Source organism: Trichoderma citrinoviride (genome assembly GCF_003025115.1).
Source record: "Trichoderma citrinoviride strain TUCIM 6016 unplaced genomic scaffold BBK36scaffold_2, whole genome shotgun sequence".
In the NCBI taxonomy this organism is placed as follows: Eukaryota; Fungi; Ascomycota; class Sordariomycetes; order Hypocreales; family Hypocreaceae; genus Trichoderma; species Trichoderma citrinoviride.
In genome coordinates this window covers 1,022,149-1,034,303 of record NW_020194710.1, presented here as the reverse complement: position 1 = coordinate 1,034,303, position 12,155 = coordinate 1,022,149, and the positions used below count along the sequence as shown (strand labels likewise).

General features: G+C 54.0%; 3 protein-coding genes across 3 annotated transcripts; 1 reads left to right on the top strand and 2 right to left on the bottom strand.

Annotated features, from left to right (window-relative positions):
* Window positions 1-95: 95 nt before the first annotated feature.
* BBK36DRAFT_1110257 (hypothetical protein) lies at window positions 96-1,352 on the bottom strand (the record flags this gene model as incomplete). The annotated part of the gene is made up of 1 exon (XM_024889563.1): window positions 96-1,352. One exon carries the CDS (start codon window positions 1,350-1,352, stop codon window positions 96-98), a length of 1,257 nt encoding a protein of 418 aa, XP_024752880.1.
* A 441-nt stretch (window positions 1,353-1,793) lies between these two features.
* Window positions 1,794-5,908, bottom strand: BBK36DRAFT_1109501 (hypothetical protein; the record flags this gene model as incomplete). Its single annotated transcript, XM_024889485.1, has 6 exons — window positions 1,794-2,450; window positions 2,667-3,502; window positions 3,572-4,580; window positions 4,647-5,094; window positions 5,155-5,692; window positions 5,758-5,908. 6 exons carry the CDS (start codon window positions 5,906-5,908, stop codon window positions 1,794-1,796), a joined length of 3,639 nt encoding a protein of 1,212 aa, XP_024752879.1.
* A 3,408-nt stretch (window positions 5,909-9,316) lies between these two features.
* BBK36DRAFT_1156127 (transmembrane amino acid transporter protein) lies at window positions 9,317-11,593 on the top strand (the record flags this gene model as incomplete). Its single annotated transcript, XM_024893894.1, has 2 exons — window positions 9,317-11,359; window positions 11,423-11,593. 2 exons carry the CDS (start codon window positions 9,317-9,319, stop codon window positions 11,591-11,593), a joined length of 2,214 nt encoding a protein of 737 aa, XP_024752878.1.
* Between the last annotated feature and the right edge of the window lie 562 nt (window positions 11,594-12,155).

The window sequence follows — 12,155 nt, the reverse complement described above, 5'->3', positions numbered from 1 at the left end:
CGAGATTTGGCATATACCTCAGAACGGGTTTCTCTTTGGGCATTTGCTCTCCTTCTCCCTATTTGTGCTAACTTTTATGTCTTTCTGACGAGTCGTCACCCCCAAACCCCTTTCACGTCAGCAAAATATGTATCGTTGAAGTAGTACTCTGCCCAGTCGAGATCATACAGATCCGGAGACCCAGTTCCAGCGCCTCTCTTCCCATGCCGTCCGGGGTATATTGCCTGCATCCCTGTCTCTGATACACATGCCTTCCCCACGGTTGGACACGGGGACACAAGCAGAACCGAATCTTCAACACCATCCAGCGACGCCGTCGACACCGTCAAAGCATCGTCGTTGACGGGCGTCCTCGCGTCCATCGAGTAAACCGAACTTGAATCTGAATAAATCGAACTCGAGTACGAGCGAGGCGGATCATGTATCCCGCCCCGGTCCTCATCGACATCGTCGTCGTCGTCGTCGTTTCCATCATTATCATGTAGTCCATTAGGAGGCATTGTATATTCCGTTTTGCAAGCATTGCAGAGCCCGTCCTTGCCTTCTTCGCCCCGTGAAGGAACCCGACAGAGGAAGCATACTTGTATCGATGTCGGTATAGAAGGACTACTACTACTATTACTACTCGTCGTCGTTGTCGGAGAAGAAGAAGAAGGAGAAGATTGTTCATCCGGTGATGCCTCGCGCGACATCATAGGAAATCGAACTGCCGCAGCCCTCGCCACTGGGACTCTACTCCCTGATGCTGGGAGAATGCTGCGGACCCTGCTCCATTGCTTCGATGGATAGTAGTAGTGTTGTCCTCCCGATTGTTCGGCAGCAGCAGCGGGCAGTTTGATCGTGAGCTGGGGTTTGGATGATGCCGCCTTCTTTTGTCCGCGAGTCCGTTGCGCCGAGTGTATGTGTTGAGATGCTCGACGTCTTGTTCTCTGCCTCGCCTTGTCCTCTGCCGTGTTGTTGTTGTTGTTATTGTTGTTGGGGACGACACTGCTCGGGAGAAGAAGCGCGGCGGCTGCAGCAGCATTCCTTCTTCCCTCTCGGGTGATTGTTTTCTTCTCATTGGCCTTTGGATACCTGTAGTTGTGGCTCGCCCTGACGAATCTCACCATGCCCGGCTTCAAGCGGCCATTCTCACCTCCATTCTGATTTGGCGGCTGCTGCTGCTTCTCTTCATGAGGAGAGAAAAGTATGCGCTCTACGCGAGCTGGTTCCCCGGAATCTTCTTTCGAGGAGGAGGAGGGCTTTACGGGGGCTTTGGGGAATTGTGCGAAGCGCGGGTTTCGCTTTGGCTGTGCTGTGTTGGACGTTTGGTTGCCTTTGTCCTGTTGAGATGTGTTGCATTGGGTGGCCATTGTGCAGTCCTTGACGTCTTGGAGGACTTGCTGACCTTGAAGAGATGCATTTCATACAAGTGTAAAGGATGCCACTTTACTTCGTTCCCACGAGGCGACCATCAGATCCGGCTGGTTGATTTTGTATTGAAATGGAGCTGGGAGTGAACAACTTCATTGTTTCGCTGTTGTTTGCAATGTGTTCATGTGACTGGCATCGATGCAAACAACCGTTCTTGAACAGCTCTCATCGATACAGCATGTGATGTTCTTCATTTGGTATTCAGCAATCTTGGCACTATCCTTCCATGCCCATCATGTACAAAGAGTGAAAAGCCTTGGAACACCGATTCGCTGACCCGGCACCTAAAAAGCACATGTTCCATGATAAATGATCGAATATGACACATTCCCTGTCTCATGGACAAAAAACTCCGGCCAAACGCCTCAAAATCCAGACTTCTATAAGCTCACTGTCACCGTCATGTTATTGCTCAGCACCAAAAGAGTAGGCGGAAGATCGTGACACAACAGCTCAACGTCCGAAAGGTACTGAATCGTCCGATCGGTGTCCTGATACGTCCCCTCAATGGGAATCGGGAGTGTGCTCAGCAGAACGGCCGTATCCTTGGAATTCTGCCGCATCAGCTCATTAAGGATGAGGTGCTGCGCTCGACTGGGCAGATCATTAAAGGACAAGGCAACACTCTGCGTAGAGTAGGGGGCACCGTCTGCGTAGTTTGAGTCCCTGTCGAATCTGTATGATTGCTCCAGCTCGGGCATGTTTAAGCTCACGTCTCCTTGGCCAAAGGGAGAAGTGTGTGATTCTCGCCGAGACTGCGAAGCGCGGTACCGAGACTGAATCTGTGTGCTTGAGCGCGAGTAATACGTTGGCTGCTCGGTGTATGAAGTCGCCCGCACGCCTTGTCTCCTTGGTTCTGGCAGCGGCTGCGTGGAGAACTTCCCCAGCGAAGACTGCTGAGAAAACGTCGGGCGGTCTGTCTTGGGGGTCGCGGGGCTCGAGGCATTCGTGGCAGCGAATCCAATCCTCGATCCTGTCTCGTCTGTCGTGATTCTCATTTCAGGAACTGGCCGGCTTGAAAACCGAGCCGCAGATGACTGTCGAGACAGCCCTGGTCGGGGGGTCGATGTGTCGTCGTCCCCTGAATATCGGTTCTCAGACGATTTTGTAGGACTGCTTGGCCGGTAGGTGCTGGGTTGGGACTCTGGGATTGCCAGTTGATCCAGATTAGGGAAAGACTCTATGCTTTTGATGTCGATCTTGAAGCTGCTCCTTTGTCGATTATTCGCTCGGGGGGTTGCATCCAGATCCACCTCCGGGATTCGTCTGAAGGCTGGCGTATTGACTGACTCTTGCCTGCTATGGGTTTGTGAGAAGCCTCGAGACGTTGACATTGTCCCGTATGAGGGGGTATCTTGAACATTACCGTTCATGTAATCTCCTGATCCAGCTACCAGTTCCAAAGAGTCATGCCCGCGTATTCTTGGAGCTGAAGGTGTCGCTTGTGGAAAGTGAGAGGACATCTCTGGCAATGATGGATCTATGACTGACCCTACCATGTCCATGGTATCTGTATCGCTACCGCTTTCGTATTCCGAATCAGATTCCCCAAAGACCTCTTCATTCAAGTGGTGAGTGTGCATTCCCATGGTGATGCCCATTTTAGATAGAGAGCCGATATTCGGCCTCCTGGACATTCCGGGAATGCCCACGAGGCTGGACCGCCGCCGCTGGGACTCCGGCTCTTCATGCGGATTGTAGACTCCAGGCCGTCCGGCGGTCGAAGTAAGAATGTGTACCATATGTGAAAACTCCTGACTTGTTGTCATGGGCTCGGATTTTCCGCGAAAGTCTTCCAAGTCGTTCCACCACTCTTCGTCTCTCAGTGCGTCGCCGACGACAATCTCGCAGTCCAGGCTACTACCTCGGCCGTTGATGATGCGTTCGTATGTGTCCAGCTGCCCGGAAGCCAACCAGAACACACGGACCTCAGCATCGATACGCAGCTTCTCTAGGAGCGTCTTGACTCGTGCCATTTCTTCCTCGACCTCGCTTTCGTATTCGACAAAGACCATGACCCGTGGTATATATACCCGTTTCCAATTCTGAACGCTGTGAAGAATATGACCCAGTTGCAGAATCAGCGTGTCTGTCGACATAGGTCAGCCATACTGAACACTCATACGTCTCGACAGTAATTATATGTAGTTGGACCTACAGGTATCAAAGTTGGATGTCAACATGCTCCTGCCCTCGGATGAAACCTCGGCAGACATTTGGATGGGCCACAAATCAATGTACTTTTTCGTGTTGGACCCGTCCTTTCGAGGCGTTTCCAAGCTCTCAAATCCGTACGCAACAGCCACGTTCAGTCGATAGACCAGAGCCAAGTCCTCCAGAGCTGTCATATATTCTGTAGGGGACATCATGTCTTCTGTGCGAATTGCATCAGTGGGGAGGAAGCCTTTCAACATTTGAGCAGATGTATCGCCGCGGCGCCTCCTGGTTGCTTTCCCCTGGGATCTCGGCGGCCGATTCATCTTGGAAGCTGGAGCCATTGGAATATCGGGTACCCTCAGTCGATGGCTGGATCTTCGTAGGTCGTCCATGTTGTAAAACCCCATGATGGCGATGTTAGGGCGCATGCCGCCGAGTCCCGACGATAAGATGAGATTTCGAATACCCCAATTGATGGATGGTGACATTGTGAGCTGCACAAACGCTTTGATCCTGGAGAACTCGGATATGTATCGTGTCCAGGCCGCTTGCTGCAGTTTCGCCTCGTGGACTCCCGAATGGAAGTCATCCGTCACGATGACATGACCCAATATGTAAAGCGAGCCCTTCTTCAGGGAGTTGCAAAATTGAATCAACTTGGCCTGCCGCCGGGGGTTGTTGACGAGGAGAATGATCTGCGGTCTCCAGAATTTGATATGCTCAGGCTTTAACCTCAGCAGATACTTTCTGACTTGGTGGTAGATGAGGTTCTGAGAGACGTCGCCCCAGTGCTTTGGTGGGCAGAGATAGTGAATCAGTACGAATACCAGGACAAGAGCGCAGATTGCCGTTGAAGCATATGTTTCATCGATGAAGAACATTGCTGCCGCAGACATGAGGCTTCCAAGGAAAGCAGTTTCTGCACTAAACAGCTGAAAGCTTGGTCTGAAATTAGGAGCCGATCCGATCTTCAAGAGGAAGCATGCTAGGTTCATGACAAAGAAAGTCATCTTTTCAGGTTGTCAGTCACCAACATCAATAGCGTAAGATGGATGTATCCCTTCCGGCTGACTGACCTGGTAACCCATCGAGATGAGCGTGGCAATCTGGTTCAAATCCGCGAAAAGGGCCACTTGAGCAATGCAGTAGGTTAGGAGTATAGCAAAGAAAGGCTCGTCGCCACTCTGAGACCCCCTTCCAAAGAGCGACAGGCCAGGGAGCAGCTTGTCGCGAGCAAGCGCCTGAAATAACTTGGCCGAGCCGATGACTCCCATGAGAGCCGAGAAGAAGGTAACGGCACATTCGCCGGCCAGAATGATAGGGGCGTACAAGCTCGTGAGAGTTATGACATTGTCGTTGGCGAGGAATGACTCGTGGGTGGTGGCCGCAGCCATGGAAATGATGACCGTGAAGTAAGCGATGAACGTTGTGAGGGTGGCCCATAACGTTCCCTTTGGAATCGCCTTGCTTGGATTGCGTAGATCTCCAGACATGGAAGCCCCTGCAAATATGCCCGACGTCGCTCTTTATCAACAGACCGTCAGTGATACGATTTCGAGAAGACATCAGCGGTAGAGTACTCACGGGAAGAGAACACCAAAGAGGTTACGAAACGTCTTGATGCCCTCATAACTGCCCTCAGAAGGTCGTGGCGCAAAGTTGCCAAGGAGGGTATCGATGCTGATACCCGTAAACTTGATCCCAGCCGTGGCATCCTCAAACGGGGCCTTGAAGATGGCAGACACCGGGATGCTCGCGATGGAAACGGCAAGAATAATGAGCAATGCATTCGAGGCCTTGGAAAAGGCCGAAGAGCCAAGCAGACAAAGACCTGTACACAACATCAAGGCGGCTGTCTGGAGCCCATAGCCTGACCAATACCCCTGAGGGAAACTAGAACCCAGGTTGAGCCTGAGGCAGTCAATGAGACCGACGACGTTCATTGCGGTATTCAGAGCCTGGGCCAAGTAGAACAATATGCCGATTGAGCCACCAAATTCCGGACCCAGGGACCTGGAGATCATGTAGTAGGCGCCTCCGCCCTTGACTTCTCCATTGGAGGCAATGGCGGAAAGAGACAGGACAGTGAGCAGATCGATGCAGTAGGCGGCGAGAAGCAGACCTGAGGCGACGAGACTGGTTGGAACTGAGCGAGAAAGTACAGGGCGCATTTCACTTGCTGCTTACCTAGAATGCCAATGAAGCCAACTTGTCCGAGCACTTGGCCGAATCTGAGGAACATGAGGATGCTCAGGATGTTGAGACAGACCGGGATGTAGACACCGGAGACGGTGCCCAGCTTGCCGTGCCCAGCGGCCTTGTCTTGATCCATCGCCATCGTCAAGGATCCTTTTCTTTCTGACGGCGGATGAGGCATGGCGGGTGCGAGGTTCGTCGTGAGGCTCTTGGTTCGATTAAAAAGAAATCGCAGGCGTCCTCGGGGTGACGAATTCCAGAGTGCCTCCCTCCTAGCGAAGGCTACCTATGTTGGCCAATGTCTCAGGTGAGATTTGACCGCGGGCATCATAGCCTAGTGAAGCGTAATAAATGGGGGTGGTGAACAAGTCAAGATGAGGTTGGAAAAGCGAGAGAAGAGAGGAAGAGGCAATACACAAACACAGAGCATCCTCCACCGCAATGCCGACGACACAGACAGATTGCTAGAGATGCTATCAGAAGCCAACGGGCAGCGCCCACGATGGCGACCAAGCCCATATCAATGCCCGAGAAGCTGCTAAAACTAAAGATGCCAGTGACCAAATGCCGTTAATCTTCAGTCAACCAAGACCGGCGTCATACCACGGGTCGGGGATCTGCAGCGGGGCAGCCGTTGAGAGAGCCATTTGCCATCGACGCCATCGTGCTGGTGGCATCTCGTTATGTAAATCTCGCCGCCAGAATCCGGTTTGAAGCTGTTGTTGTGCATGAGGAATATGCACGCTCTTGTCACATCAGGACTGTTTCCACCCCAGAGGCGATATCAAGTCTTTCTTTTGATCTGAGTGAAGCAATTCTCGTCATGCTGTTCGCTGGGTTTGGGCCATGTATGGAGTTTGGTTTGTCTGCGAACCGGCGCTTGTGACGGACAACGGCTTGGGCCATACGCTTTTGGTGCTAAATCGACTCTTCGATCGACCATCCAAGGGTGCTAGCATCGAACCTCTGGTCTGAGGAACCTCGAGATCAGGTGGGAAATGTCAGCGCCGTACATAGCAGTGGGAGGGTGGCCACCGTCATCCTAGCGCGGGCAAGTTGATCTCCAGCCGGCTTTTGCGGGACGTATCAAATAAAGAGCTCGATTTGCGGGCAGTTTGTGGTCCTTGTCCTTGTCGCTAGTTGGCTGAGGCTATAGGACCACTCCCAGAAGAGGGTGACGATATAATACCGATGGTTGTGCTCGATGCGACGGTAGGGCTGCGACATTCCGTCAACACCAGCTCTTTTCCAAAGGTAAAATGCGAACCTGAAGCCCAGATCCCAGATCGTCAACACTGCGAATCTTGGTTGCTTCGTAATGGCACATGAAGTAGCAGCCTGGGCATGGATTCTGTCAGTCAAGCAAGAGTCAACAGCGGGCTGTCACGCATATGCGCGATGATCATCCTTGTCGCCCCGCTCCAATTATCACGCGCCATGACGGCATTCCGAGCCAGGAAATCCATCGTGGTGCATGGAATCGTCCGCTGAGCTGCTACTGGCCGTTTATTGGTGCTGGTCGAGGAATCTGCTGGTGAAGAAGGCGATCAAGGTGCACAGTAACGGCATCGAAAGAAACGCAAATGCTAAACGTAGGCAGTATCGCTGCCTGGTTTGCTGGTAGAATATGTATACCAAAGCCCGTCCGTACTGAAATATTCAGCAGACCATCCTCCATCTGGTGCGGCAGCACTTGTCGTATTAACACATATCCATCGGCTCGTCCCGTCTGTCATTGGTGTTGATGCGATTTCGAGGCGTCCAGCATGACCAAGCCATCTGAACTACCCCATGGGCACGATTTCGGCCGGATGGAGGGATGGATCCATCAATGGATGGGCAGCATGGCTGGTTATCACCAGATCCAAGCCTTCCAAGTCCAAGCCCAATCCCAGCGTCAGCAGCCGACAGCCTCGTGATAAGTCACAATCAATCATCCTGCGTACAGACATGCCGCATACTGGCTCGCGGGCGCTGATAACGTTGTCGTCCAATTAAGACTTGCCCGTTGTTATCCGGAGGCGCGGTTGTTTGGCCCTTGGTGGCTGACATCGGCCGGTCTTGCGAATTGAATTTCCTTTGGGATATCATTTTGTGGCTGTCTGGCCTCTGCTCTCCCTCCCTGCGTGGTACCCAAGTACGGCATCGTGCTGCGTGTGTCAGTGCTATCTCCAGCAGACTCGACACGGCGTGACCATCGAATATCGAGTCTTGCAGCTCTGTACTTCGTAGTACTACTCCGCATTCACCCTTGATAGCAGACGGAGCAATCAGCTGTCTCGGATTGACTGCCGCGATGATGCTCCATGTGTCGTAGAGTACTACCTAGTAAACCCAACAGTTGCTGTCTCGGATCTGTAGAGCTCTCCGCTCTTGGCCACGACCGGGTCTCACGATAAGCCTGGATGCACCCGCAGGAATGGCAGTCGAGGCTTATGTTTGCAGCATCCATGTGCAGTATTATATCATCCAATCCTCCGTTCAGCACCCTTCCCACGGCCAGCCAGCTTGAACCGACTGGTCGTCGCGTCGAGGGTCCTCAAAGTCCAGCCCGCTCATCCTTGCTCTGGGCCCGGTACCCGCTGGAACGGTTCTTTTGCTTCTGCGGTTATTTATTCGCGCGAATCAGTGGTTGCGTGCTGGCCGGATTGGACGAGATTCGATGCGGTTGTGGATGGAAATCAATCAACACTGCATTGGTTTTGTGCGAGTGTAGGCCCTGCCTCTCAGCTGCCGCTTCAGGCGGTGCATCCGTCGATGGACGCAAGTACAAGTACCTCGACTCGCTCTCCCTGCAAATCGAGCCGATCTTGGGCGGTCACCGCTGGAGGCCCACCGCCGAGCCCCTGCCAGTCACCCGACGTGATCGCTGGGGGGCGGTGTTTGGTGGTGACGGGTCCCTAGAAAACGCGCCTGGAGCGCTTCAGCTGTGCGGCGACCGCCACAGGCCGCTGTAGGGAGCGCCTGTGGTGCAGAGGTACCGGTACTTCGTACCTGCACCCGCCCCCGTTCCTGGCCTCTCCGACTGTGTATCCCGTACCCGCCAAGGCGGCTTAGCGTGGCTTCTCCGTCATTTGGTAGCGCACCTCAAGGACCTTTTGGCAGGCAGTTGACGGAGCAGCAGCCCCAAACCTTCAGTCATCGATACTAATAGCTCGAGATTACCTTTCCATGACCTTTTAGCTTGCACTTCTACCTTCATCCTTCACTCTTCATTTCCATCTCCGTGCTCGAGCATCTTCTACTCCAGGCAGCATCCGGCGCGACCTCGCTTCGTCACCCTAATCTGCGAGTCTCACGCCTAGGCGCCGTCCCTTGATCCTTATCTGCCGCTCTTTTGGGTTGTCACCGAGTCTCCCTCGCGATCGAGGCTGGTTCCTTCAGCACGCCCAGGCCAGACGCATCTCTCCTTTGACAGACCGATATGCGATAGCGAACAAGGCTTGAATCCAGCGAGAAAGAACGCAGCTACCACAGACGAGCAGAAAGAGAACAGACTAGAATGTCGTCACCGTCGAGAAGCGGGTTGGTGGCCCAGTCCCCCGTCCCCATGTCTTCTTCGCCCAGCCTCTCCCAGCAGCGGCCGTTCTCGTCGTCTCTGCCTCGAGAAGAAGTCACTGCCAGACTTGCCGAGCCGATCCGGTCCGGGTCGCCCATGAGGAGTGGCTCGCCCCGTCCCGGCTTCGCAAGACCCGAAGGCGGCGCGTCCGGCGATGCTTCGTCCTTCGCCCAAGGTCCTGGGGTGTCTGCTCTGGCTGCGGCCTTGTCCGACTCCTTGGGGCAAACGCCGCCACGACACGGCACTCCTTCAGGCCGCGTTGGCACACCGCCGCTCCGTCCATTGTCTCCCTCGGGAATCGGCCGCTCTGCCACACCGACAAATTATGGCTCCTTCGACTCGAGAGGTCGCCCTGGGGCCGAGAGCACGGGTCCCTACGAAGACCCGGAGATCATCAAGAGGCATCTGGTGCAGCCCAGCGAGATGGAGAATCCCACATCAGAGGCGTCATCGGAAACTGGCAAGGGCAAGCAGACGGCCGATTTCGGCTTTGGTACTACCGGCCTGCACGACGACGAGTTCTCGAGTCTGCGTCTGCAAGGTGGGGACGTGACACGGGGTATCTACAAATGGACCGAGCAGGCAGAAGCTAGGACAAAGATGCAGCGCAGCAAGAGTTTCGACCACTCGAGGCCCGAGCCTGAAAGCGACACGCTCGACATCAGCTCCATCAAGGTGCCGGGTGGCTTCCGAAGGAATCATCTCCGAAGAAATGTCATCAGCCCTTCGGGGCATCCTGAAGACGGCTATGGGGGCGCTGATTCTCCCGGTAGCAATCGGCCGCTGTTCACGTCGAGTTTTCTCGAATTCCTGTCCATCTATGGCCACTTTGCTGGTGAAGAACTGGAGGAAGACGACGAGGTCCTCGGCCCCAACGAATACTTCCAATCCGGCGCGGATGAGGAGGAGGAAGAAGACGAGGAACCCATGGAAGACAGCGCGCTGCTGGGCCCTTCGAAGAAGAAGCGGAAGAGAAAGACGCGTGGCGGCAGCGGCCAGAACAGCCAGATGAACGCGGCTCTGCTGCTGCTCAAGTCCTTTGTCGGAACCGGCGTCTTGTTCTTGCCGCGTGCCTACCTCAACGGGGGCATGCTCTTCAGCAACCTCGTCCTCCTCGGTGTAGCGCTGCTGAGCTACTACTGCTTCGTTCTCCTGGTCACGACGCGGCTCAAGGTCGAGGGCTCGTTTGGTGACATGGGTGGTATTCTGTACGGAAAGTGGATGCGCGCCATTATTCTGGCTTCGATTGTCCTCAGCCAGATCGGATTCGTCGCAGCTTACATTGTCTTCACCTCTGAGAACCTGCAGGCCTTTATCTTGGCCGTGACCAACTGCCGCACGTCAATCAGCATCCCGATGCTGATTCTGATGCAGATGGTCGTCTTCCTGCCCTTTTCGCTCCTGCGAGACATTGGCAAGCTTGGATTCACGGCCCTGATTGCTGACGCCTTCATCCTGATTGGACTCGCATACCTCTTCTACTACGACGTTCTGACGCTCGCTGCCGAAGGCCTCGCCGATATTATCATGTTCAACCAGCGGGACTGGACGCTCTTTATCGGAACGGCCATCTTCACTTTTGAGGGCATTGGCCTCATCATCCCCATTCAAGAGTCGATGAAGAACCCGGAAAAGTTCCCCAAGGTCATGTTCCTCGTCATGATCATCATCACCATCCTCTTCACTGTCATGGGCGCCATCTCGTACGCTGCGTACGGCTCCGAGACGCAGACCGTCGTCCTGCTCAACCTGCCGCAGGACAACCGCATGGTCAACGTCGTGCAGCTCCTGTACTCGGTGGCTATTCTGCTGTCGACGCCGCTGCAGATCTTCCCCGCGATCCGTATCGCAGAAACCGAGCTGTTTACGAGGAGCGGCAAGTACAACCCGTGGATCAAGTGGCAGAAGAACATCTTCCGCTTCTTCGTCGTGATGATGTGTGCCGCCATTGCCTGGGGCGGTGCCGACAATCTCGACAAGTTTGTCGCGCTCGTGGGTAACTTTGCCTGCATTCCGTTGGTCTACATCTATCCTGTGAGTTCCATCTCCTGCCGTTCCTCCTCTCCATTACGATTGACTGACCTTGCTCTTCCTTAGCCTCTGCTCCACTACAAGGCCGTCGCGCGATCTAGGTTCTGGCGGTACTCGGACATTGGACTGTGCATCTTTGGCCTCATCGCCATGGGCTACACCACGAGCTTGACCGTTATGAGCTGGGCCAATTCGGAGCCCAAGGCGCCCGGATACTGCGATCGAAGGGGCACGTAGGGCTCGGACGGAGCCAGTACGTGGGACAAGGAGGGCCTGGGCAATGTCTCGATATACCTAAGCAGTAGCGGGTGAAGCTTTCTCTATTTTGTATCTTTGTTTGTATTTGCCTTTGCTTTGTTCTTCGTTTGGGATTTTGGACAACTACTGGGATGAGGCATGGACTTTGGGAGAAGACACATTCAGATTGCAAAGACTTGTATAGAGGAGGACTATTCACTTATGTGTACTTACATGCAGGCCATTTGGGTTATACGCGATAGAGGATGCCGTACAGATGGGAAGAGGGGGGTAAACTATAGCGGGTTTTGGTTTAATCTAATACACTTGATAAAAGTTGTGGAACGTGCAAGAGCAACATCTGCTTCACATGTGACGGGAATCATAAGCCAAAAGCCAATTACTTCATAGCCGTCTTCCTTCACCTTCAAGTTATTCTTTAGCGCTGCGGGGCCGCTCCGTGGTGGAGCAGCGACGCTGAGCCGGAAGCAACACCAAGCAGAGCAAAAGGCCGCATCTCGGTCTCCGAGATTTGAAATCTTACACACAACGTCTCCGTGCC